Raw genomic sequence first — 25,763 nt, 5'->3', positions numbered from 1 at the left:
CTCTCTGGTCCCTTCTGCCTAATCCTTTCCTAGGTCTCCAGGAAGGGATGATGGGATGGGATGGGCATGAGGGTGAGGAAGAAGCATGAAGGCACTTATCATAACAGATGTCACCAGATGGTTTATTGACATCAGGTGGTTTATTGACATTGAAACTCCATGCCCCTTTCACCACAGACCACCTGTTGGCCATAAGGCTATGGTGCCAGCGATCTCTCCCACTAAGAGAGCTGGCCAGGTCCCAAGGCCTAGTCTCTAGGTATGGAGGACCCCAGAAAGGCGAAGGGGTTGTGATTGAAGGGATACTGCTCTCTGATTAACCGACAGTATGACCATCACATTAGAGTCAGCTACACTGCAGGGCTGGGGTGTGTGGATATCGGTGCTGCAGTCTGGGCTCCGTGGAGAGACGTGTAGGGGTAATGAGAAATCGATCAGCAATGAGAGGTGGACTCTGAGCCACCTCCCTGACCCTGAATCATTGAAGCGAGGAGCAGAGGAGCTCTCGACAAGGGGACAGGGGGATCTGAGGATCCCCAGGGTCTCAGAAGTTGTTATCAATGTTCCAGACGTCCCCGCTAAGCGCATTGGCTGCCCCTTGCAGCGTCCAGGTGAGCAGGGCTAGCTGACGCCGGAAGCGACTCTCCTGGAAGACGGCGGAGGAGGTGGCCCCGGGGGTCCCGGAGCTGTTGGAGCGCAGCAGCCGCAGGTGGTCCAGCAGGGCGCCCAGCGTGTGGTCTCCGCGGCCCATGAAGATGTGGCGGAACGGGGAGTCAGCCGGCGACACGTACTGGGAAAGGAAGTAGAACTCCACCTGCGCAGAGTGGGGGATCAGGTCAGGGTGGGGGGCTCAGGCTCTGGAGCAAAGGCCCGAATCGCACTTCCCGCCAGCCAGCCTTTTTGGTTTTTTCTGTTTTCTTTTTTTTTCTTTTCTTTTCTTTTTTTTTTTTTTGAGACCGAGTCTCGCTCTGTCGCCCAGGCTGGAGTGCAGTGGCGCGATCTCAGCTCACTGCAACCTTCGGGGTTCAAGTGATTTTCCTGCCTCAGCCTCCAGAGTAGCTGGGATTACAGGCGCCCGCCACCACGCCCGGCTAATTTTTGTGTTTCGAGTAGAGACGGGGTTTCGTCATGTTGGCCAGGCTGGTCTCGAACTCCTAACCTGAAGTGACCCGCCCGCCTCGGCCTCCAAAAATGCGGGGATTACAGGCGATTTTCTAATCTAGCCTGGGACCTACTACCTGCTGAATAAATACGAGTTGAAAGCGTCCTTAAGTCCCACCTCCCTTTGGCTGCCCAATCAGGAATAGCCATCCTGTGACGTCACCAGTGGCTAGGTAGGATATGTTCACCAGCTGGGCTTCTCTTCTGTTTTTCTTTTTCTTTTTGCTTTATTTGCATAATTACTATACCTGTAACAAAACTGCACCAGTTGTGCTTTTTCTTTTACTTGTTTTTTCTTTTCTTGCTTTTTTTTTTTTTTTTTTTTGAGACGGAGTCTCGCGCTGTGTCACCCAGGCTGGAGTGCAGTGGCACGATCTCGGCTCACTGCAAGCTCCGCCTCCCAGGTTCACGCCATTCTCCTGCCTCAGCCTCGGAGTAGCTGGGACTACAGGCGCCCGCCACCACGCCCGGCTAGTTTTTTTTTTTTTTTTGTATTTTTAGTAGAGACGGGGTTTCACCATGTTAGCCAGGATGGTCTCGATCTCCTGACCTCATGATCCACCCGCCTCGGCCTCCCAAAGTGCTGGGATTACAGGCTTGAGCCACCGCGCCCGGCCGCTTTTTTTTTTTCCAGACGGAGACTCGCTGTGTCGCCCAGGCTGGAGTGCAATGGCGCGATCTCAGCTCACTGCAATCTCCACCTCCCGGGTTCAAGCGATCGTCACCACGCCCAGCTAATTTTTGTGTTTTTAGTAGAGACGGGGGTTTCACCATGTTGGCCAGGTTGGTCTCGAACTCCCGACCTCACGTGATCCACCTGCCTCGGCCTCCCAAAGTGCTGGGATTACAGGCATGAGCCGCCGAGCCAGGCCTCCCCTTCTTTCTATCTCTAGAACCCTTAAGCCTACATGTAGTTCTCCTTAGTCTTCCTTCCTCACCCAGTCGCTTGAATCCAAAAGGCGGAGCTTGCAGTGAGCCGAGATCGCGCCACTGCACTCCAGCCTTGGCGACAGAGCGAGACTCCGTCTCAAAAAAAAAAAAAAAGAAAGAAAAAGAAAAACAGAAAAACAAAAACTCCCAGCCGGGCGCAGTAGCTCATGTCTGTAATCCCAGCACTTTGGGAGGCTGAGGTGAGCAGATCACTTGAGGTCAGGAGTTTGAGACCAGCCTGGCCAACATGATGAAACCCCTTCTCTACCAAAAAAAAAACAAAACAAAAACAAAAACAAAAAACAGCCAGGCATGGTTGTGCGTGCCTGTAGTCCCAATTACTCAGGAGGCTGAAGTGGGAGAATCGCTTGAACCTGACAGGCAGAGATTGCAGTGAGCCGGGATCGCACCACTGCACTCCAGTGTGGGCAGCAGTAAGATACTGTCTCCAAAAAACAAATAAAGAAAAATAAATAAAAATAAAAACTCCCCTTTCCTCACATCACCTCTCTGCTCAAAAACCTCCCTAATTTCCTTGATGCTAACACCCTTAACATCCAAACTTCTAACCCTGGTGTTCGAGGCTCCCCACGGTTGATTGATAACCCCATTTGGTGCTTCCCTCCCCTCTGCCTCTCCATGGGGCCCCTGTTCTGGCTCTGCTGGTCCACACCCTGCTACCAAGTAAAACCAGACTGATTTCACTGTCACACCCAAATTCTGGGTCTCTCCACCCTGAAATGTCCTCTTTACTTTGCATCAACCCACGTCCTGCCTGTTCTTCAAGATCCAAGTCACAATCTAAAGCCGAGGTCAGCAAACTTTTTCTGCGAAATGCCAGATAGTAAATATTTTAGGCTTTGCTGGCCTAAATATGCTGCTTTTATTGCAGCTACTTAACGTTGCTGCTATTACACAGAAGTAGCCATAGAGAGTATGAAAACCAATGAGTATGGCCATGTTTCAATAAAACTTTATTTATAAAAACAGGCAGCAGAGGTTCACGCCTGTAATCCCAGCACTTTGGGAAGCTGAGGTGGGAGAGTCGCTTGAGCCCAGAATTTCGAGACCAGCCTGGACAATATCATGACATCCCATCTCTACAAAAAACTTAAAAGGCCGGGCGCGGTGGCTCAAGCCTGTAATCCCAGCACTTTGGGAGGCCGAGACGGGCGGATCACGAGGTCAGGAGATCGAGACCATCCTGGCTAACACGGTGAAACCCCGTCTCTACTAAAAAATACAAAAAACTAGCCGGGCGAGGTGGTGGGCGCCTGTAGTCCCAGCTACTCGGGAGGCTGAGGCAGGAGAATGGCATAAACCCAGGAGGCGGAGCTTGCAGTGAGCTGAGATCCGGCCACTGTACTCCAGCCTGGGCGACAGAGCGAGACTCCGTCTCAAAAAAAAAAAACAAAAAAAACTTAAAAATTAGCAGAGTGTGGTGGTGTGTCCTCACAGTCCCAGCTACTCAGGAGGCTGAGGTGAGGTGGGAGGATTGTTTGAGCCCGGGAGGCGGAGGTTGCAGTGAGCCCAGATCATGCTACTGTACTCCAGCCTGGGCAACAGAGTGAGACCTTGTCTCAGAAAAAACAAAAAACAAAAAACAAGCAGCAGTTTCAATTTGGCCAATGGCAGTAGTTCACCAATCCCTGGTCTAGAGCCACAAAATTCACTGGGTCTGACCCAAACCTATTGCAGGCTCTGAAGTCCTGAGTCCTTCCCTCTCCATCCCTGAGCCTGGCCTGAGTAATGCATTTTTTTTTTTTTTTTTTTTTTTGAGACGGAGTTTCGCTCTTGTTGCCCAGGCTGGAGTGCAACGGCACGATCTCGGCTCACCGCAACCTATCTCTCCCGGGCTGAAGCGATTCTCCTGCCTCAGCCTTCTGAGTAGCTGGGATTACAAGCATGCACCACCAGGCCTGGCTAATTTTGTATTTTTAGTAGAGACAGGGTTTCTCCATGTTAGTCAGGCTGTTCTCGAACTCCTGACCTCAGATGATCCACCCACCTTGGCCTCCCAAAGTGCTGGGATTACAGACATAAGCCACTGTGCCTGGCCTAAGTCTTGCGTCTAACACACAGGTCCCTTTTATCCCTGGTGGGGACAGGGGTATGGCAACTTTGAAAAGAGGGTGTCTTTTTGTCTTCTGGATGCTGACACAGCTGAGGTTAAACCAAGATCTGTGAATGAGAATGAACCATATCCAATCTATTGCCTCACCCCAGGGTCACCCGTGTCACAGTAGAGGAGACAAAGAGAAAAGAAGAGTGAATGGAGAGAGAGATATAAGAAGGAGACGAGAAGGCCAGATGCAGTGGCTCACCGCCTGTAACCCCAGCAATTTGGGAGGCCAAGGTGGGAGGATCACTTGAGGCCAGGAGTTTGAGACCAGCCTGGGCAATACGGTAAAACCCTGTCTCTACAAAAAATACAAAAATTAGCCAGCTGTCGTGGCATGTGCCTGTACTCCCAGCTACTAGGGAGGTTGAGGTGGGAAGATCACTTGAGCCCAGGAGGTGGAGGTTGCAGTGAGCAGAGATGGTGCCACTGCACTCTAGTCTGGGCAAGGGAGAATGAGCAAAAGCAATAGGTTTGTAAATGGTCAAGGGGGACAGGCAGAGGGCACAAGCAGGAAAATGCAAGGAGGAGAGAGAACATGAGCCTCCAAGGGGTAGCCATGCTCACTCTGAAAACCGTGAGTGCATGTGCACACGTGACTCTGTGTACACTGCAGTTCCCAGCTCATCCCACACTCACTGAAGACTATCCTGTTTACTATTTTGCCCTGCAGACCTTTCCCCATGGCCACAGTCCCTACTCACCCATTTCTTGAGATCAAAGGGTTGAGGGGTTGAGTTCTTGGAGTGAGGAAATGCAAGGAAGAGGAGGAGTTGGAACTGGAGGTGGGGTGCGGGCTGCAAAGGATTCAAAGCTAAGCAGAAGGGATTGGTGAAGGAATAAGCTCTTAACTTTCACCTGACACCTCCTCCAGGCAGCCTTTCTGGATTTCACCCATTTCGTTGCCAGAAGGAAAACAACTCTCTATACTCTGAATATCTTTAGCGTTTTGCACTTCCCAGTCTGTAACCTTGTACTGTGGACAAGTGTGGACATGCTTTTTCTTTCCAGAAGGGTCGAGGAGGCAGTGGGAGCTATAGGAGGGGAGTCAGCGAGGAGAGGTGAGGGAGGGTAAGTTGTCCCAATTCTGCCAGGCGTAAACCAGGCTACTGTGGCTAAAGGGCTGGCCTTCCCTATCCATTTCATCACTTTGATCGCTCGGGTCCTCCAGCCTGACCGATCTATGAGCACCGCGCTTCCAGGACTGGGAAGAGAGCACCCAGAGGACCGGGACTGTGTAGGCGGGGAGAGAGAGGAGCTCGCAGACCGGGCCAGGTCCGGGAGGCGGAGCCCCAGGGGAGGGGCAGGACTCTGGGGGCGGGGCGAGAGGGGCGGGGCCTCACCCTCATTATGCGCACGTTGTACATGCGTGTCAGTCGCTCGTCTCTCTCCTCCGAGCTGTAGATCTCCTGCCGCAGCTTCTCCGCCGCCCGGATGTAGTCCCCCCGCGCGGAGTACACCCACTGCAGGGTCAGCCCTCGGGCCTGGGGGCGGAGGCGCGGGCTGGGGCTGGCGGCAGGGGCCAGAACCCGCGCCTAGCGTGGTGACAAGGGCCCCCGCCTAGCATAGGGGAGGGGGCTAGACCTGGCAGGAGGGAGGAGGTAGACGAGGACAGAGTGCTGGGGGTGGATGAAGGGAGTGGGGAGAAGATCCTGCACCTGCCAGGTTGGGAGATGGCACGTGCTGGGGGCTGGGAGACTGGAGGCAGGGGGTTAAAGGGCTGGATTGCCAGAGAGGACCTAGACCCCAGGGACTGCAGAGAGAAGGGGCCGGATCCCCTGGCCTGGGCAGTGCCTCCCACTCCCAGAGGCCAAGAGCAGGGTGGGCCTCTTGAACCTTGAGGTCCCCAGAGAACTCGTTGAGGTTCCCGATGTGCCTAAGGACGACGTCCCCGTAGCGGCCGAAGTCGAGGGGCAGCAGGCGATCGTGGCTGAGCCGGATGAGGAGCTGCCCTGCGAGCTGGGCCACGGCCTGGGCCACGGCGGGCAGGCGGCCTTGCAACACTTTATGCAGATTCTCATAAGTGTCCTCCTTTGTGTGCAGGAACGGGTAGGCCTGGTCGTCCTGCCAGGACAGGGTGGACGCTGGGGCAGAGGCAGACAGGCTGAGAGACTAGCGCTGTGTCTGGGGCAGGGGGAGGACGTCTCACCTCCACGAAAGAGAACTCAACGGCAGGGACTCCCACAAAGGCCGTGAAGGAATAAGCACTGCTGTCCATGGGTAGCGGCCGAATCCTGGGGGCAGGCAGGTTGGAGGGATCTGTGGGTTCAGGCTCCCCTACATCTCTCCCCAGCTCTCCCTACCCCCACAACTTACACCTCAGCATCCCAGCTGGGATTGGTGAACACCACCTGTTCATAGAGAGTCTGCCCGCTGTGGTTGGGAGAATCCACCTGGGGTTGGGGGGAGGGCACTGATCACGCTCTGCTCCTCCCCCCAACCTACTCCCCTTCACCCTCTATTCCTGGGGTGCTCTTGCCTGCTTCAGGACACTCTCAATGAGACTTGTCAGAAGGGGGCTGGTCTTGGCACGAAACTTGTCATTCCCTGGAAAAAGGGGAGGGGAGGGATGCCAGGCTCAGGGCTTAGCCCCAAAGGCAAGGGTGGACCCTAGGGGGCCAGGTGGTGGCACTGCCCCGGCTCACCCAGCACTGCGTTGTCCAGGCTCACGTACACTACGGCTTTGAGGTGCAGCACGCTGAGGTAGCCCTGTGGGTGGGTGACCAGTGTGGAGTGGGAATCCCCCGCCCCCACCTCTCCCCACTGCCTAACGACCTGCCCAGGACCCCACATCACCTCTAGCCACTCTGTGGAGCCCACGCTCCCAAAGTCACCGCCATCCCAGCTGATGAAGAGGAGACTTCTGCGGGGCCGGAAGCCTGGGGGCAGAGGGGAAGGAGGACAGGCTTAGCATAGGCCAAGCAAAGGCCCTCTCTTTGTCTTCTTCTGCCCTGATCCCCCAGGGTCTCTGCTGCTCTGTCTCTCTCTCTGAGATAGGGTCTCACTCTCTCGCCCAGGCTGGAGTGCAGTGGTGCAATCATGGCTCAATGAAGCCTTGACCTCTCAGGTTCAAGTGATCCTCTCGCCTCAGCCTCCTAAGTAGCTGGGATTACAGGCATGCACCACTAAGTCCAGCCAATTAAAAAAAATTTTTTTTTGTAGAGATGCAGTCCCCCTATGTGGCCCAGGCTGATTTTGAACTCCTGGCCTCCAGTGATTCTCCTGCGTTGACCTCCCAAAGTGCTGGGATTACAGGCATGAGCCATCATGTCCAACCCAACATGCTTAATCTTGACACAGACCCATGGACTATGATTATCATTCATATCACTTTTTTCTTTTCTTTGTTTTCTCTTTCTTTTCTCTCTCTCTCTCTCTCTCTCTCTCTCTCTCTCTCTCTCTCTCTTTCTTTCGGAGGCTCATTCGGTTGCCCAGGCTGGAGTGCAGTGGTGCGATCTTGGCTTACTGCAAACTCCACCTCCCAGGTTCAAGCGATTCTCCTGCCTCAGCCTCCCTGGTAGCTGGGATTACAGGCGCCCTCCACCACACATGCCTAATTTTTGTATTTTTAGTAGAGGGTTTCACCATGTTGGCCAGGCTGGTCTCGAACTCCTGACCTCAGGTGATCCGTCTGCCTCGGCCTCCCAAAGTGCTGGGACTACAGACGTGAGCCACCATACCCGGCCTCACTTTCATTTTAGGTGAGGAAATATAGGTGAAGTGACTGGCCCAGGGCCACTCAGGTACAATGTGGATGCCGAGGTCCAACTGACTACTGGCCAGTCTGTGTCCCTCACTGCCTCTCTGCCCTATCCTCCTCGGGTCACAGGTCCACCGCTGCCTAGCCCAGGCCCAGGCCCTGACCCTGACCTTACCGTTGCTCACCATGGAGGAAAAGGTCCGCACCAGCTCCAGGAGTATAGCTGTCCCCACAGCGGATTTAGCTGCTCCTGGTCCCCACGAATCCCTCTGGGCCCCGATGACAACATAGTGATCTGGGGAGGGGATGTTTGGGACACACTTCTGACACTGGCAGTACCCAAAGTCTACCCCCTGTACCCTGGGGGCATCCTCCATCAGCCTGTATCTCTCAGCCCATCACATTTGGGCAACCCCAGCCCTGTAGTCCCTCCAGTCCCTAAAGAGGGCACCTCTCCCCTCTTGGCCCTCCCTGGATGGCACACTCCTTCACCTGGGTGCCTGCGGTCACCTGGGTGCCTGCGGTCATTCTGGACTTAGAGGGTTTCTGTCACCCAGGCTGGAGTGTGCAGTGATGCGATCATAGCTCACTGCAGCTTCAAACTCCCTGGTTCAAGCCATCCTCCTGCCTGAGCCTTCCAAGTAGCTGGGACCACAGATGTGTGCCACCATGCTCGGCTAAGTTCTTTTGTTTGTTTGTTTATTTATTTATTTTGAGACGGAGTCTCACTCTGTTTCCCAGGCTGGAGTGCAGTGGCGCGATCTTGGCTCACGGTAAGCTCCATCTCCTGGGTTCACGCCGTTCTCCTGCCTCAGCCTCCCGAGTAGCTGGGACTACAGGTGCCCACCACCATGCCCGGCTAATTTTTTTGTATTTTTAGTAGAGATGGGGTTTCACTGTGTTAGCCAGGATGGTCTCGATCTCCTGACCTCATGATCCACCCGCCTCAGCCTCCCAAAGTGCTGGATTACGGGCTCGAGCCACTGCACCCTGCCAATTTCTTTTATTTTTAAATATTTTGTGAAGACAGAGTCTTGGCTTTGTTGCCCCATCTTCAATTACCTACTTTGATTCTCCACTGCCATCCACGCCCAGCTATGCTTGAAAGGGCCATCTGTCCTATCTAAACTGATCTGATGTCTCTTTCATGCTTGAGTGCCTGCCTTCCTTCCTTCCTTCCTTCCTTCCTTCCTTCCTTCCTTCCTTCCTTCCTTCCTTCCCTTTCTTCCCTTCCTTCCTTTCTTTTTCTTCCTTTCTTTCTTTCTCTTTCTTTCTTTCTTTCTCTTTCTTTCTTTCTTTCTCTTTCTTTCTTTCTTTCTCTCTCTTTTTGTCTTTCTTTCTTTTTCTTTCTCTTTCTCTCTTTCTTCTTTCTTTCTTTTCTTTTTTTGAGACAAAGTCTTGCTCTGTTGCCCAGGTTGGAGTGCAATGGCACAATCTCGGCTCACTGCAACCTCCACCTCCAAGGTTCAAGCAATTCTCTTGTCCAAGCCTCTGGAGTAGCTGGGATTACAGACACGTGCCACCACGCCCAGCTAATGTTTGTATTTTTAGTAGAGACGGGGTTTCACCATGTTGGCCAAACTGGTCTCGAACTCCTGACCTTAAGTGATCCACCCGCCTCAGCCTCCCAAAGTGCTGGGATTACAGGTGTGAGCTACCACACCTGGCCTTTGCTTGAGTTTCTATTACAACATCATCCAACTTAGGCTTGCTCACTTCCAGTGCTGGGGAGCTCACTACTGGGCAACAACCCCCATTCACTAGACAGGCTGGAAGGTGAGGTCTCTTCACTGCTGCCACCATCAGACCCAGTTCAGCCTCAACTCGCCAGCTTCCCTCCTCTGGGCACCACTCCTGTCCCCTCTTGGGGCCTCCTGCACCAGCCCCCTATCTTGCCAGGATATATGGGCAGAAATTCCCCCCAGCCCACCACAAGCTGTGAGTGATACTGGACACACAGCATACCTGGCTCTGAGCGGCCTTCGATGCAGCCAAAGATGTTGTTGATGGGGGTGGAGGTCCTGTGGTTGTTGACCGCTAGCCGCAGTCCTGGCCCGGGGCCCAGGTGATAAGGGGAGCCTAGGAGGCTCCCCTGCCATTCCTGGGGGGCCACAGGGCCTTTGAGCTTCCTGGAGAGGAGGAAGGCAGAAAGGGTTGGAAGTTGTAGAGAGACCCAGAAGAGTTCAAATCACTCTCTTCCTTCTTTCTTTCCTTCCCACCCTTTCTGGCTCCAGATTGCTGCCTCTGGACCCTGCCTAGGCAGGGCAGTGCAGTCAGGGCTGCCTTGGACGGTTCTCAGCTGAGGTAGGTGTGCAATCCAGTGGGAACTTCAGTTGCCAGACAGTGAACCCTGGAGAAAGGCCGTGTCTGTCCAGAAGAGTCACTTTTTTTTTTTCTTAAGAGTCAGGGTCTTGGCCAGGCATGGTGGCTCACACCTGTAATCCCAGAATTTTGGGAGGCCGAAGTAAGCGGATCACTAGGTCAGGAGTTTGAGACCAGTCTGGCCAGCATGGTGAAATTCTCTACTAAAAGTACAAAAATTAGCCTGGTGTGGTGGTGCACGCCTGTAATCCCAGCTACTTGGGAGGCTGACGCAGGAGAATCACTTGAACCCGGGAGGTGGAGGTTGCAGTGAGCCAAGATTGCACCACTATACTCCAGCCTGGATGACAGAACAAGACTCCATCTCAAAAAAAAAAAAAAAAAAAAAAGAAGAAGAAGAAGAAGAAGAAGAAGGTCAGGGTCTCTCTGTCTCCCAGGCTGGAGTGCAGTGGTGTAATCATGGTTCACTGCAGCCTTAAACAAGAGTCACCTTTTTCTAGTTCACCCACAGTCACCCTGTGGCCTCGCTGCAGCCTCCCTCTCTCTGCCTCCTCCTCTCCTGGTCCCCAATACTCCCCTCACCTCAGCAGGCGGGAGGCAATGTCTGCACTGATGGGCTGGGCTGGGATGCTGGGAAGGCCCGATGATGCAACTGGAGGGAACTGGGTTTGATTGAAGGAAGGGAAGCCAGGCGTGTAGGGGTCTCCAGTTCCCAGGTGCACCTGCGGGGAAAGGGGTGCCCACGCAAAGCTGTGAGTTGGGCTTTCAGGAAAAATGAAAAACATGCCAGCCCCATTCTGAGCAAGAAGGTGTGGCCTCGGGACCCAGGAACCGCAGGGCCAGCCTCCCCAGACTCACATGTCCATACACAGCCTGCTGGCTGGACAGGCTTGGCTTGTGTGGGTCCTGGGAGAAGTCCGCTGGCTCTGGGTATATGAGCACTCCTTGAGCCCCAAAGTCCTGAGCATTGGTCACCTGGGGAGGAAGGTGACTAGAGGACTCCTTCTCCCAGAAAAAAACCAGATTCATAAGGGCAGGAGAAACCAGCAAATGGCAAGGCTTTTGCTTGCAACTGTCCATCCCACGGAGAGGGTGTGGGGCCACCACCTGGCCTGTGTTTTCCCAACCTCAGCAGCTCCTGGGCAGCCCTCAAACCCCACCGGGCCCCATGGTACCCCATATTCCTGTTCCCTTCCCCATCTGATTTCCCCCAACCCCCAATTTGCTCCCAGCCAAAATTTTTTTTCCTTCTGATTCAGTTCCCAGACCAGCCAACATTTTCCTTCTTTCCTTCCTCCCTCCCTCCCTGCCTCCCTTCTCTGTTTCTCTTTCTTTTTTTTTTTCTTTTTGAGACAGAATCCTTTCTGTTGCCCAGGCTGGAGTGCAGTGGTGCGATCATAGCTCACTGCAGCCTGGAACTCCTGGGCTCAAGCGATCCTCCCACCCCAGCCTCCAGAGTAGCTGGGACCACAGGCACGTGCCACCAGCCCAGCTAACTAAAATAAAATAAAATAAAGAATTTTTTTTTTTTTTTTTTTTTTTTTTTTTTTTTTTTAGTAGAGAGGGGGATCTCTCTGTGTTGCCCTTGAACTCCTGGCCTCAAGCGATCCTCCTGTCTTGGCCTCCTAAAGTACTGGGATTGCAGGTGAGAACCATTGTTCCCAGCTTATATTTTCTTACCATCCACATGTTTCTTTCCTGTCTCCTTCTCACAGCACCCTGAACCATTCTCACTGGCAGTCCGACCCTCCGGTTCCCAGGCCCACGCCCTCACTCTGTCCAGGGGCACTTACCTTCTGGGCGAAGCTGATCACCCCCACGCGCACTAGCAGCAGGCGGCCCGCTGGGTCCACGCCCCTGGCCCGCAGGTCCTGCAGGTCTTCGGGCCGCCCGTAGTGGGCGTACACCAGCTCTCCCTGGGGACAAGAGGACGGTGAGGCACGCTCCCCGCGTCCCAACTCCGAGACCCAGGAAAGGGCTCGTGCCGCGCCCCATCCTAGGAGCGGGCAAGAGGGGCTCACCGTGACGTTGCCGATGGCGCTGTAGGGGCAGTAGACGTCAGGGTCCTCTAGCGGCAGCTGCTCTCCGACCTTCCCGGCCTCATCGACCCAGTGCAGGGTGTTGGGGTGAGCCCTGGGGAGCGGGGCTGGTGAGCGCCCCAAGCCGCGTCCCCCTCCCGCGCGGCCCCCGCCCGCGCCCACTCACGGGTCCGGGAATTGCAGCCCCACGTAGTGCGTATCGGTCCACACGTGGTCCAGCTTCTGGCGGGAGAGCGCCGCGCGGATATCCTGAGTCAGAGCAGCCATCCCGGCCGAGCCTGCCACCCGTTCCCGAAGGCTGGTTTGCCTAAGCGGGGAGAGGTGGGGACTTTTCTGAGTGCCCGGAGGAGAGGGAGAGAAGAGGGAAGGATGCCAGAGACGTGGGGTCTCCAGGGTCAGGGGCAGCGAGGGGTTCCTGAGTTTAGGAAAAGAGCGCTCCCTGTGGACGCTATTTTTTTTTTTTTTTTTTGAGTCTGAGTCTCCCTCTGTGGCCCAGGCTGGAGTGCAGTGGCCCACTCTTGCTCTCCGTAACCTCTGCCTTCCTGGCTCAAGCCATTTTCCTGCCTCGGCCTCCCTCCTATCTGGGATTACAGGCAGGTGCCATCATGCCCGGCTAATTTTTGTATTTTTAGTACAGACGGGTTTCACCATGTTGACCAGGCTGGTCTTGAACTCCTGACCTCAGGTGATCTGCCCGGCTCGGCCTCCCAAAGTGCTGGCATTACAGGCGTGAGCCACCGTGCAGGGCCCTCCACAGACCCATTTTCTCCCATCACTACCAGGGCGGCCCCCGAGAATCTCAAGACCTCCCTCTGCTTAAAACCTGACTTCCCATAGCTGGGAGTCCTGCCCATCATCCTGTAGGTTCTTCCCGGCTCAAGCCAAACTCTCTCCCCCTAACCCCGCTCCCTCCCACGTCAACACACACACACACACACACACACACACACACACCAGACACCCAAACACTTTTCTTCAAAAAAGCTAACTGGGCAGGCAGAGACCCTCCTCATCTCCCCTATCCTCCAAGTGGGCCTCATGGAGACACTTTACACCAAGGTACCCAGGGGAATCACTGGTTCCTGGGCTCAAGCCATCCTCCTGCCTCAGCCTCCTTGAGCAGCTGGGACTACAGATGTACGCCACCAACCACTGATTTTTAAAAATTTTTTGTAGATAGGAAGTCTTGCTATGTTTCCCAAGCTGGTCTTGAACTCCTGGCCTTAAGTGATCCTCCCAAAGTGTTGGGACTACAGGCATGAACCACTGCGACCCGCCTCATATGTATATTTAAAGGCACACATCAAAAGCATGAGATGAGGTGCTTATGGGGAGGGGAGTGGGGAGGATCACTCAGAGATGAGGCAGGAAAATTAATGGGAAAGGAAGGTCCTTTCACCGACCAATGCGTACACTGTATTATGGTCTCATGAGTACAATCAACTCCATTCTTTACACCCAACCTTAAAAAAAAATCCCTCCAGTCTAATGATACTATATTGTTCAAAACACTCCAGTTCTCTCTCTTTCCTCTTGGAATGAAATTCAAAACAGTTAAAGTAGCCAGTAAGGCCCTTTAGGGCCTGAGCTACATCCACCTCACCGGCCACGTGGACCGTCTTTCCTTTCCTCCAAGAGGCCACCGTCTTCCATTTCAGACCCTTCGCAAGTGGTGACTCTTGACCTGAATATTTTTTCCACAGTCTCTTTGCCTGGCAAATTACTCATCCTGTCAGTTTGGACTCGTCAGTTCCTCAAGGAAGCCTTCCCTGAACTGCAGTCTAAATCAGGACCCTGGTTATAGTCTTTCCTTACACCCTTTTCTCTCTTTCTTTCTTTCTTTCTTTCTCTCTCTCTCTTTCTTTCTTTCTCTCTCTCTCTTTCTTTCTTTTTCTTTTTTTCTCTTTTTCTTTTTTTTTTGAGGCGCAGTCTCACTCTGTCGCCCAGGCTGGAGTATAGTGGTGCAACCTCGGCTCACTGCAACCTCTGTCTCCTGGGTTCAAGTGATTCTCCTGCCTCAGCCTCCTGAGTAGCTAGGACCACAGGCGCCCACCACCACACTCAGCTAGTTTTGTATTTTTTTAGTAGAGACAGGGTTTTGGCATGTTGGCCAGGCTGGTCTTGAACTCCTGGCCTCAGGCGATCAGCCCACCTTCACCTCCCAAAATGCTGGGATTACAGGTGTGAGCCACAGCGCCCGGCCCCTTTTCTTTTCTTTTTTTGGAGATAGGGTCTTGCTCTGTCACCCAACCTGGAGTGCAGTGGCATGACCATAGCTCACTGCAACCTTGAACTCCTAAGCTGAAGCCATCCTCCTGCTCCAGCCTCCTGAATAGCCGGGACTCTAGGCATGCACCACCACACCGGGCTAATTTTTTATTTTTTTAAATTATTATTATTATTATTGACATGGAGTTTCACTCTTGTTGCCCAAGCTGGAGTGCAATGGCACAATCTCGGCTCACTGCAACCTCCACCTCCCAGGTTCAAGCGATTCTCCTGCTTTAGCTTCCCAAGTACCTGAGATTATAGGTGCCCGCCAACATGCCCAGCTAATTTTTTTTGTAGTTTTAGTAGAGACTAAAAAGGGTGAAACAGGGTTTCACCATGTTGGCCAGGTTGGTCTCAAACTCCTGTCCTCGGAGATCCACCTGCCTTGGCCTCCCAAAGTGCTGGGATTACAGATGTGAGCCACCGTGCCCGGCCAAATTATTATTTTTTTAAGAGACAGGATGTCTCTATGTTGCTCAGGCTGGTCTCAAACTGGGCTCAAGCGATCTTCCCACCTCAGCCTCCCAAAGTGCTAGGCTTACAGATGTGAGCCACCACACTGAGCCTCACATCCTTTGCTTTTCTTTCAAAGCAATGATTTCAGTCGTAATCATGTAGTCGTGAATGATTGTTAGTTTAGTATTGGTTTTCTTCAGTGGATTGTAAGCACCATGAGAACAAAGTTAAACTGTTTTAGTCTCTGTTATCTCACCACCACCTGCTTAGCTTAGCACCTGCCACATAGTAGATCCCCCAAAATATTTGTTGGATAAATGAATTAATTATCTCATCATTGTCACCTCCAGTCCAGGCACTCCACTTCCCTGGTCACACCCTGCATCTTTTCTTTTTTTTTCAGATGGAGTCTCGCTCTGTCGCACTGGCTGGAGTGCACTGGTGCGATCTCAGCTTACTGCAACCTCTGCCTCCCAGGTTCAAGCGATTCTCCTGCCTCAGGCTCCCAAGTAGCTGGGATAACAGGCATGCGCCACTACACCCGGCTAATTTTGTATTTGTTTTGTTTTGTTTTTTTGAGACAGAGTCTTGCTCTGTCGCCCAGGCTGGAGTGCAGTAGCGCAATCTCGGCTCATTGCAAACTCCACCTCCTGGGTTCATGCCATTCTCCTTCCTCGGCCTCCCGAGTAGCTGGGACTACAAGTGCCTGCCACCACGCCCAGCTAATTTTTTGTATTTTTAGTAGAGATGGGGTTTCACTGTGTTAGCTAGGATGGTCTCGATCTCCTGACCTTGTGATCCGCCCACTTCGGCCTCCCAAAGTGCTGGGATTACAGGCCTGAGCCACCGCACCCAGCCTGTAATTTAATTTAAAAGCTCTGAGCAGGCTGGGTGCAGTGCCTCATGCCTATAATCCCAGCATTTTGGGAGACTGAGGTGGGAGGATTGTTTGAGGCCAGGAGTTTGAGACCATCCTGGGCAACATAGGGAGACCTCATTTCTACTAAAAAAATTAAAAATTAGGCTGGGCTCAGTGGCTCATGCCTGTAATCCCTGCACTTTGGGAGGCCGGGATGGGTGGATCACCTGAGGTCAGGAGTTTGAGACCAGTCTGGCCAGCATGGTGAAATCCTCTACTAAAAATACAAAAATTAGCCGGGTGTGGTGGCAGGTGCCTGTAACCCAGCTACTCGGGAGGCTAAGGCAGGATAATTGCTTGAATCCGGGAGGTAGAGGTTGCTGTGAGCCGAGATCACACCACTGCACTCCAGCCTGGGCAACAGCGAAACTCTGTCTCAAAAAAAGAAAAAATAAATTAGCCGGGCATAGTGGCACACATCTGAAAAAATAAAGCCCTGAACATTGTTGATTCCACAGACTTAAGGTCTTTCAGCAGGTGAACCCAGCAACATATCAAAAGAGTAATCATACACCTTGATCAAGGTTAGCATTGAGCTCATGAAGCTAAGGAAATCTATTAACACAAATTACTATATAAACATTAAAAAAGAGGCTGGCGCGGTGGCTCATGCCTGTAATCGCAGCACTTTGGGAAGCCGAAGTGCTTTGGCAGATCGCTTGAGCTTACGAGTTGGAGACCAGCCTGGGCAACATGGCAAAACCCTGTCTCTACTAAAAATACAAAAGTTAGCCAAGTGTGATGGCACGCACCTGTAATCCCAGCTACTCAGGAGGCTGAGGCATGAGAATCGCGTGAACCTGGGAGGCGGAGGCTGTAGTGAGCCAAGACTGCACCACTGCACTCCAGCCTGGGTGACAAGAGCAAGACTCTGTCTCAAAAAATATATAAAATAAATAAATAAATAAATAAATAAATAAATAAATGTCTCAGTGAGCTAGGAATAAAAGGAAACTTCCTTAATTCATTTTCAAAAGCTGTCTGGAGCACAGCAAAGTTCATTCTTAATGGCAAAGTATTATAAAAGCATTGCTATTAAAGTCAGGAAATAGGAAAAGATACCTTTAACTGCCACTGTTACCTTAAATTAATGTCCTCTCCAATGCAATGAGAAATGAAAAAAAAAAAAAAAAAACAACTTAGAAGGTATAAGCATTGGAAAACAGAATCTCCATCTTCTACTATTTGTAGCTCAGCTGATCACCTACTTAGAAAATTCAGGCGAATCCGCTGAAAAATTACTCCCCTCCCAAAAGAGGGCTATGGGTGGACCTAGCTTCGGAATCTGCACCCACAAATGCATTTGCTTGCTTGTTTTTCTTTTTCTTTTGTTTTGTTTTTTTTTTGTTGTTGTTGTTATTGTTGCTTGTTTGTTTTTGTTTTGTTTTGTTTTGAGACGGAAGTCTCGCTCTATTGCCCAGGTTGGAGTGCGGTGGCGCGATCTCAAGCTCCGCCTCCTGGGTTCACGCCATTCTCCTGCCTCAGCCTCCCCAAGTAGCTGGGACTATAGGCGCCTGCCACTATGCCCAGCTAATATGTTGTATTTTTAGTAGAAACGGGGTTTCACCGCGTTAGCCAAGGTGGTGTCGATATCCTGACCTAGTGATCCACCTGCCTCAGCCTCCCTAAGTGCTGGGATTACAGGCGTGAGCCACTGTGCCCCACCGTTATTTTGTTTTTGAAACAGAGTCTCGCTCTGTCTCCCAGGCTGGAGTGCAGTGGTGCAATCTCGGCTCACTGCAACCTCCGCCTCCCCAGCTCAGGCAATCCTCCCCCTCCAAGCTCCCAAGTAACTGGGACTATAGGCACTTGCCATCATCCCCAGCTAATTTTTGTATTTTCTTTAGTAGAGACGGGGTTTCGCCATATTGCCCAGGCTTGCTTGCTTGTTTTTCTGATTTCCTAGAATGCACCTTCTCAGAACCCCTCAGCGCTCCCTGCTACTGCCACAGGTCCAAATCTAGGCGCCTGTGTTAGGCTTTCAAGGCTTTTCTGGGTCTGTCAGGTCTGATATTGGATGCTGGACCCCTCTGATCTCAGACAGTCAGCTCCCTCACCTCCCAAATATGCCACCCTCAGAGCCTCAGTCCCCTGGAACCTCAGCTCCGAATGCCTGCCATCCTTCCCAGGACCGCTGAACAGGGGGACCAGGGAGGCAGATGGGAGGACTCAGGAGGGGGACCCGGACACCAGAGGCCTTGGCGAGGAGGCAGGGAGGCCCAGTCTGAGCAGAGGAGGGGAGGGACACTCTAGAACAGGATGGGGCAGGGCCATCCCTACCTGATGGTGTCCTCCAGGCGCCCCTCCCCCAGGAACTGCAGGAACATGGCCTGGAGGTCGCTCCAGTACAGTGTGCCCCGGTGGAAATCCAGGTCAGGCTCATAGTTGACGTCCTCACTGACCACCAACACGGAGTCTCCGCATGTCTGGCAGGACCCTCGGAAGGCGACGTAGCCCAGAAGGAAGGCTGGTGGGTGACAAGATGGGGATTCTCTTTGTGTCCACCTCTGGACCCCCAGCCCAGGCCTTTTACTTCAGGGGAGGGGAACGACTCTCACCCCCAGTGAAGATCAGTAGAGCCGTCAGGACCAGGTAGGGGGCAGCCCTCCGTCCTGCTGCTGCCCACGGAATGAGGTTTGGCTGCCTGGGTCTAGAGCCCAGGGGCTCAGGGCCCTTCAGCTCCATGGGGCAGAAGTGGGCCAGTGTCTCCTCCCCGTCTTCCTCTTCCTCCTCCAGGTGCCCTTTCTGGGGGCCTTCCACACGCTGGTAGACGGTCTGAGAGGATCTTGGGGACAGTTGTTGCTGTGCAGGCAAGGTGGGCATGAGATTGGGGCAAGAGGCCGGGAGGGGTGGGGAGGCATCTGGCAATAATGAGGTCAGTGACTTAAGGGTGTCAAATAAGCATGGTGGCGGGGGAGTGGGGGAGGGACTGAGGGGAGCGGGCTAGAAAAGAGGGGCAGGGGTGGGAAGAAGCGAGGTCAGGACACAGGCCAGGAGGGGCCAGCGTCAGGGGCTTGGGAGGGGGCTGAGGGATGTAGAGAGAAGGCCTAAGGGGTCTTCCCAATCCCACTGGTCTTACTGCTCTCTGGAGTAGACCCCAAAGCCGCTCCATGCTTGTGCCCCCTCCTGAAGCCTGCAGGCTGTCCCCAGCGATAAACCGATAAACCGTTTGTGGGAGCCCCAGGAGGGCCCCTTATCAGCCCTGGCAGAAAGCCTGAGCCAAGGCTGCTCCTTACCACCCCAAAGGGTGGGGGCACAGTCCTGGCCTCAGTCCAACCTTCCAGACGTGGCCCCTCAGTCCAGGCCAGAGCACAAGCGGCTGTGCTCTCCCCTGCCAGTCTCTCCACAGCCCCACACCTGCCTGCTCCCTGCAAAACAATCAATTTTTTGACCTTGGGGCGGACTTTGGCCTCCTAGTTCCCATCAGGGGTGGGGGAAGGGGGCCGATAGTGGGGGAGGGGAGAGACATGGGTGCCCCTCCCCTCTCCTGCTTTTACCCCTCCCTGGATCCTGGGGACCCCTTCCTCAGCCCCGCCATGCCCAGGTGGAAGATTCACCCCTAAGACATCTGCCCCTTCCTTATCTGGCTTTCAGGGTCCTCCAGTGCCCAGGTTCTATGACATATCAGCTGTCCTCCCTGCCCTGACACTTGCCCCAGTGGCATTCTAAGCTGAAGTCACCACAGTGGTGTGACTTGGGGGTTTGGTCTGGTGGTGTGCATGTGCGTCTCTTTTGAAAGGTGGTTCTCAGACTCCCTCTGGCTGCTGGAGAAGGAGGGGCACAGGTGGGAGCACATGGTCAGATGAGACCAGCGAGAGCTCCCAGATGGGGGTCCTGGGGTCATGGATCTGTGGGTCAGTGGGGAGGAGTGATCAGAGTCTCTGTCAAGGTGTGGGCAGAGCTGAGTGACCCTGGACAAATCATGGCCCTCCCTGGGCACCAGCCCCTGTTTGGTCACCAAAGGACTTGGATCACGTGGGTTTCTACCTCTTTGGGTTCTGAGGCTGATGAAAGGCCAGTTAGCCTCACTCCAGAAACACATCACAGGCAGGCACAAACTGCTAAACAGGCAGGGGGCACAGGTCCCCAAGCCCTTCCGAGGGCCCCAGGACAAGTAGCTCTCAAGAGGAAGCCTCAGGGTCCCACCAAGTTTCCCTTTGGGGTTTCCCCTCGGAAACATCAACTCCTACTCAGGTCCAGAGAAGTTCCGAGCTGCTGGGATGCACCAGCGCCCTAGGCCCCGCCCCATGTCTGTCACCACCAAGAGCCCCAGGAAGGAAGGCATAGCGCAGCTCACCTGAGCGCAGGTCCTGGGGTGCTCAGGCGCGCTGCTCCCCTGCGACCTGAGGCCTACGCTGAGGCCCCGCCCACCAGGCCCCACCTCCTGCTCCGCTCCCCCAGGCTTCACCTTCTGCTCCACCCACCTCCTGCTCCGCTCCCCCAGGCTTCACCTTCTGCTCCACCCACCTCCTGCCACACTCACTCCAGGCCCCGCCCCTCCGCTGCAGCCTGCAGCCCCTCCCACCTCCCACCACAACTGTTACCCCCCAGCAACACCCCCGACCCTCAGTCTTCGTCGCGTGGCCTCCCCTGGGTCACAACCCCTCGGAAACCTGAGGAATCCATGGCCCCTGGGGCTGTGTCCCAGCGCCCATTGTGGGATCGGCATGGGTGTAGCAGTGACCCTCCCTCCCCTCACCTCCCTCCAGACCCCTCCGCCCACTCCCCACCCCACGGAGGCCAAACTTTTTTTTTCTTAAAACATTTTTACTTCTTTCAACCCAGAAACATCACCATTTACGAAGACAAGCGGGAAAGAGGAGGGGGCGATGTGGCATGGGGTTAAGGGACTTCCATCTGAGCTTGGGAGCAGGTGCGTGGGGAGGAGCGCCGTCAGGGACACTTTCGCTCCACGCACTGCTTCCCGCCCTCCTCATATTCCTGCTTGGAGATCCACATCTGCTGGAAAGTGCCCTGGGTGGAGGGGGCAATATCAGGGTCAGGGTGGCCTTGGAGGGAGGTGTGGACCAGCAGGTGCAGCCCCTGGGAACCCTCCAACAGGCCCTGACCACCCCTTGGGTTCACATCCCTCTGAAACCTCTCCCCACCTCATCCTCCCCTCCTCTGTCTGTCCCCTTTCATATTCAGAGGGAGAGTATCCTCTTCGTATCATTCAATCAATAATTCATTCATTCAGCAAGTATTTATTGAACAGCAGTCTCTGCCCTGAGCTAGGCCCTGCTCCTGAGCTGGGGGGATGGCACGCACAGCCCCGGGCAAGCCAGCCTGCACCCAGCACTCAACACCCCCTACACACACAGTCCTTCCCCACCAGGTGTCCTCTCCTCACTCCATCAGGGTTTCGGAACACCACTAGTCTCCCTCTTTCCCAAGGAAGATATTCCCTCCACCTCACCATTCCAACACTGTGGCACCCCATCTGAAGCCTTCAGCGTTACAACTTACCCCATGAGGGTTCCTGCAATGAGCATCTCAGATGTCCCTTCTCTCTCTATTTTTAAATTTAAATTTAAATTTTTTAATTTTTAATTTTCTTTTTTTGAGATGGAGTCTTGCTCCGTTGCCCAGGCTGGAGTGCAGTGGTGTGATCTCGGCTCACTGCAGCCTCTGCCTCCCAAGTTCCAGCGATTCTCCTGCCTCAGGCTCCTGGGTAGCTGGGATTACAGGCACCTGCCACCACACCCGGCTAATTTTTGTAGTTTTAGTAGAGACAGGGTCTCACCATGTTGGCCAGGCTGGTCTCAAACTCCTGACCTTAGATGATCTGCCCGCCTTGACCTCCTAAAGTGCTGGGATTATAGGCGTAAGCCACCATGCCCAGCCTAATTTTTATTTTTTGTAGAGATGGGGTCTCACTGTGTTGCCCAGGCTGGTCTCAAACTCCTGGGCTCAAGTAATCATTCCACCTCAGCCTCCCATAATGTTGGGATTACAGATGTGAGCTACTATGCCTGGGGTTCTTTGATCTTTCTCACCCTACACACATGTGCCATCCAAGGCAGTGGCCACTAGCCTCCTGTGGCTCACCAGCCCTGGTCCAAATTGAGACATGCTCCAAGTGGAAAATACACACCCAATTTTTTTCTTTTCTTTTTTTTTTTTTGGACAGGATCTCGCTCTGTTACCCAGGTTGGAGTGTAGTGGCACAGCTCACTGCAGCCTCAACCTTCCAGGTTCAAGTGATCCTCCAACCTTGGCCTCCCAAGTAGGTGGGACTACAGGTATGTGCCACATTGCCAGCTGCTTTTTAAATTTTTTGTAGAGATGAGGTCTCACTTTATTGACCAGGCTGGTCTAGAAATTTTGGGCTCAAGTGATCCTCCCGCCTTGGCCTCTCAAAGTGCTGGGATTGCAGGCGTGAGCCACTCCACTTGGCCAGGATATATTATTAATACTTAATTTTGGGCCAGGCACGGTGGCTCACACCTGTAATCCCAGCACTTCGGGAGGCCAAGATGGGCAGATCACTTGAGGTCAGGAGTTTGAGACAAGCTTGGCCAACATGGTGAAACCCCGTCTCTACTAATAATCCAAAAATCAGCCAGGCATGGTGGTGCACGCGTGTAATCCCAGCTACTTGGGAGGCTGAGGCAGAAGAATCGCTTGAACCCAGGAGGCAGAAGTTGCAGTGAGCCAAGATTGCTCCACTGCACTCCAGCCTGGGCGACAGAGTGAGACTCTGTCTCAAAAAAAAAAAGGAAAAAAACAGAAGAACTGTGTGGCTGACATGCTCCAGCCCTAAGCTAAGTTCAGACTGCCAGCCTCTGTTTTTCTGACCCTAGTTTCTGTCTCCCTAGGGGACTTCCTTTCTCGTGGATGTCCTCCTTGTCTGTCATGGCCTCACTGTCCCCTCTGTGTGACTGATACGGTCCAGATGCGGGTTGCAACTCCAGCTCCCTGCTCAGTACCTTCCTTCCACCCCAGCAGCAGGTCCAGACTGAACTTACCACCTCCTGCTCCAGAACCAATCTGCCTGCCTCCTTTGCTAGTTGCCCCTTGCTGTCTACCCCATCCCCACTGCTACCCATGCTATGACTCCAGGACAATTGAAACAGCCCCCTTGCAAGGTCCTGTTGACCCCAGCTCACACCTCAACCCCAAAGACTCATGCCTGACAGTCTTTCCAATCATGCCTGCATTGCCACATCACTCCCTGCCCGAAACCATCAGGGTCTCCCCTCTGCTAACTGAGCACAGTGGGTGTCTCACCAAAATCTCATCCTGACCAATCTCTCCAACTACCTGTCCCTCTACTCCTTTTTTTTTTTTTTTTTTTTTTTTTTTTTGAGAGAGAGTCTCACTGTGTCACCCAGGCTGGAGTGCAGTGGCACGATTTCAGCTTACTGCAATCTCCATCTCCTGGGTTCAAGAGATTCTCCTGCCTCAGCCTCCTGAATAGCTGGGATTACAGGCATACACCACCACGCCCGGCTATTTTTTGTATTTTTCGTAAAGACAAGGTTTCATTGTATTGGCCAGGCTGGTCTCGAACTCCTGACCTCAAGTGATTCGCCCGCCTCGGCCTCCCAAAGTGCAGGGATTACAGGCATGAGCCACCGTGCGCGGCCTCTTCTCCCCAATTTGTAAAAGTAGAGATGGGTCTTGCTATGTTCCCCTGCTGGGTCTTGAACTCCTAGCCTCAAGCCATCCTCCCACTTCAGCCTCCCAAAGTGCTGGGATGACAAGTGTGGGTCACTGTACCGGGCCCCTGCCCCCAATTTGTGTCCTGTTCACCCTTCTGGGAACATTCATTGACCGACATTTCTCAAAAATAAATGTTCGTTGAATGAATGAATGAATGAATGAAGAGGCAAGCAAAGTGGCGGGCGCTGTCTGGGTCTCCCCTCTCCCCCACAGTCAGTGCTAGGCCAGGTCCCCTTCCTCTCACCAGTGAGGCCAGGATGGAACCCCCAATCCAGGGGCTGAACTTGCGCTCCATGGTGCTGTTGCTGGCAATGAGTTTCAGTCGCATGCTCTGGGGGTAAAAAGGGGCTGGGGGAAGCAGACACCTAGGTTCTGGGAAGGGACAGGGCTTGGGGGGCAGGGGGAAGACTTGGGAAGCCTCAGGGGCAGGGGGTCTGCTCTGGTGGACAGAACAGAAGGAAGGACATGGGAAGAATGGGGGACTTAGTCCTGGACAGCTGAGCCAGGATGGGCTTCTGGGGCACTGGGTCAGGGGTGGGCTCCTACCGGTGGGGTCTTCTGGGAAAGCTCTCGATTGAGCCTGTCAGTGAAGCCCTGCAGCAGTGTGTTCCCGCCGGTGACAATGACACTCCCATACAGGCCCTGAGAGCAGGAAGAAGGAGTGAGCCACGGGGGACAGCCCCCCAACCCTGCCTTCCCACTTCCCCTGGGCCCCTTTGCCCAGGCTCAGCTCCGGCCTGGCCTCACCGGGCGAATGTCAATGTCACACATGCCGATGCTGGTGGTCACCACGTGGCCCACACCCAACATGGTGTTCCCCGACAGGCCCTGCGGAGAGAGGTGACTGGGGCTGTGGGCCCTCTCCCCCTTCCCCCAGTCCCTGCAATCCTTCCCAGCCTCCCCCACGCCCCAGGATCCAAGGACTGCAGCCAGCACCCACCCCAGTCCTTGCCACACAGCCAAACCTTGACGTTCGAGGGATCAAAGAGGCCCTCGGGGATGCGGAGTCGCTCGGCGCCATAGTCTGTGTTGTAGCCATTGGGCATCTCGTAGTGCACTGTGGGCATTTGTGCAGCCACCCTGCCCAGAAGGGAGCAGGACTCTGCCTGGGGTGCTCAAGAGGGATCAGTGGGTGGACAGCACCAGAGTCCCCCAGCCCACCCCAGGAGTCCCAGTTCTGCCCCTTCTCCCACCCCCCAGCCCTGAGCCACACTCACTGTTCATCGTAGGGGGAGTCTGAGACCTGCAGCACGGAGGCCTGGAAGTCCTGGATCACCTCCTGAAATCCCAGTGAGGGTGATGAGGGCCTGGGTTCCTCCTGAGCAACACCCCCCGCCCAGCTCCCCCTCCCTGCTCCACCTCCCATGCAGGGCCCCTGCCTCGCCCCCATTCACGGCAGGGGAGGGGGCTTCAGGGGACCCTCTCCAGAGGCTCACATTACACATGTAGTTATGCCAGGACTTGGAGACCTGGGGGAGCTTCTCCTTCTTCTTCCAGTTTGGGGGGGCGCCCTCCCGGACAGGCTCCTGTGGGGGCACAGCGTAGGAACACCCTTTCTTAGCCCACCCTGACCCCTACCCCACCTTCCTGGCACTGTTCCCAGCTCTGCAGCTAACTGGCACTGGAGGCTCTGCTGTGCTGCCTACAAGAGGGTTTCTCACCCTTTCCTGATGGACAGGAGAGAGAATGGGGCATGCCTCTCTCTCCGTGTGTGCCCTTCATGCAGTGGATACAGCTGACCTGGAGAACACCAGGAATACAGCAGTGACAGACTCTCCAGAGAATGGCCTCCTAGGGGGCCGCGATCCACGTGAGGGCACAGGACGGAGCTAAGCACACAGTGTCACTTCATATAGCACCCTGGCTACTGCCTACTACCGTTCCACTTTACAGAAGAGGAAACTGAGGCCCAGGGAGCTTTGATATCATGCTATTGGTCACACAGCTCTTTTTTTTTTTTTTTTTCAGAGTCTCACTCTGTCGCCCAGGCTGGAGTACAGTGGCGCGATCTCGGCTCACTGCAACCTCTGCTTCCAGGGTTCAGGTGATTCTTTTTTTTTTTTTTTTTTGAGACGGAGTCTCGCTCTGTTGCCCAGGCTGGAGTGCAGTGGCCGGATCTCAGATCACTGCAAGCTCCACCTCCCGGGTTCACGCCATTCTCCTGCCTCAGCCTCCCGAGTA

General features: G+C 54.0%; 2 protein-coding genes across 3 annotated transcripts in view; both read right to left on the bottom strand.

The window, feature by feature from the left end:
• Window positions 1–121: 121 nt before the first annotated feature.
• TFR2 (transferrin receptor 2) lies at window positions 122–20,243 on the bottom strand. Its single transcript, XM_025380006.1, has 19 exons — window positions 20,215–20,243; window positions 18,997–19,285; window positions 18,476–18,719; window positions 18,198–18,384; window positions 12,438–12,578; window positions 12,254–12,365; window positions 12,026–12,148; window positions 11,091–11,207; window positions 10,815–10,954; window positions 9,876–10,039; window positions 8,086–8,205; window positions 7,007–7,089; window positions 6,856–6,919; window positions 6,690–6,757; window positions 6,527–6,603; window positions 6,360–6,444; window positions 6,047–6,274; window positions 5,554–5,694; window positions 122–814 (listed from the first exon to the last, which is right to left on the bottom strand). The coding sequence occupies exons 2-19, from the start codon at window positions 19,027–19,029 to the stop codon at window positions 545–547; spliced, it is 2,397 nt and encodes a 798-aa protein (XP_025235791.1). The 5' UTR covers window positions 19,030–19,285; window positions 20,215–20,243; the 3' UTR covers window positions 122–544.
• A 420-nt stretch (window positions 20,244–20,663) lies between these two features.
• The window catches only part of ACTL6B (actin like 6B), a 12,777-nt gene continuing 7,677 nt past the window's right edge, over window positions 20,664–25,763 (bottom strand). The window contains exons 8-14 of one of the 2 annotated variants that reach the window (XR_003118581.1): window positions 25,019–25,108; window positions 24,800–24,861; window positions 24,548–24,662; window positions 24,330–24,410; window positions 24,129–24,224; window positions 23,827–23,930; window positions 20,664–20,891 (exon numbers count right to left, since the gene is read on the bottom strand). Coding sequence is in view for 1 of the 2 variants with exons in the window: in XM_025379558.1 (XP_025235343.1) it covers window positions 20,811–20,891; window positions 23,827–23,913; window positions 24,129–24,224; window positions 24,330–24,410; window positions 24,548–24,662; window positions 24,800–24,861; window positions 25,019–25,108 (612 nt within the window). In the remaining variant the exon portion in view is untranslated. The remainder of the gene's footprint in view (window positions 20,892–23,826; window positions 23,931–24,128; window positions 24,225–24,329; window positions 24,411–24,547; window positions 24,663–24,799; window positions 24,862–25,018; window positions 25,109–25,763) is intronic. The other variant, XM_025379558.1, reaches the window with a different exon arrangement.

Source organism: Theropithecus gelada, chromosome 3 (assembly GCF_003255815.1).
Source record: "Theropithecus gelada isolate Dixy chromosome 3, Tgel_1.0, whole genome shotgun sequence".
NCBI classification, from domain to species: domain Eukaryota; kingdom Metazoa; phylum Chordata; class Mammalia; order Primates; family Cercopithecidae; genus Theropithecus; species Theropithecus gelada.
Note: the sequence above shows the minus strand (reverse complement) of the source record. Positions and strands in the feature narration are given on the sequence as shown.

What these genes read in the sequence shown, in the direction of transcription:
- TFR2 (XM_025380006.1), bottom strand. Translation starts at nt 19,029, where the DNA reads ATGGAGCGGCTTTGGGGTCTACTCCAGAGAGCA. An exon ending in TTCCTCCATGGTGAGCAACG is followed by an intron (nt 7,090 to 8,085) that starts GTAAGGTCAGGG and finishes CTCTGCCCCCAG; the next exon opens with GCTTCCGGCCCCGCAGAAGT. An exon ending in ACAACGTGCGCATAATGAGG is followed by an intron (nt 815 to 5,553) that starts GTGAGGCCCCGC and finishes CACTCTGCGCAG; the next exon opens with GTGGAGTTCTACTTCCTTTC.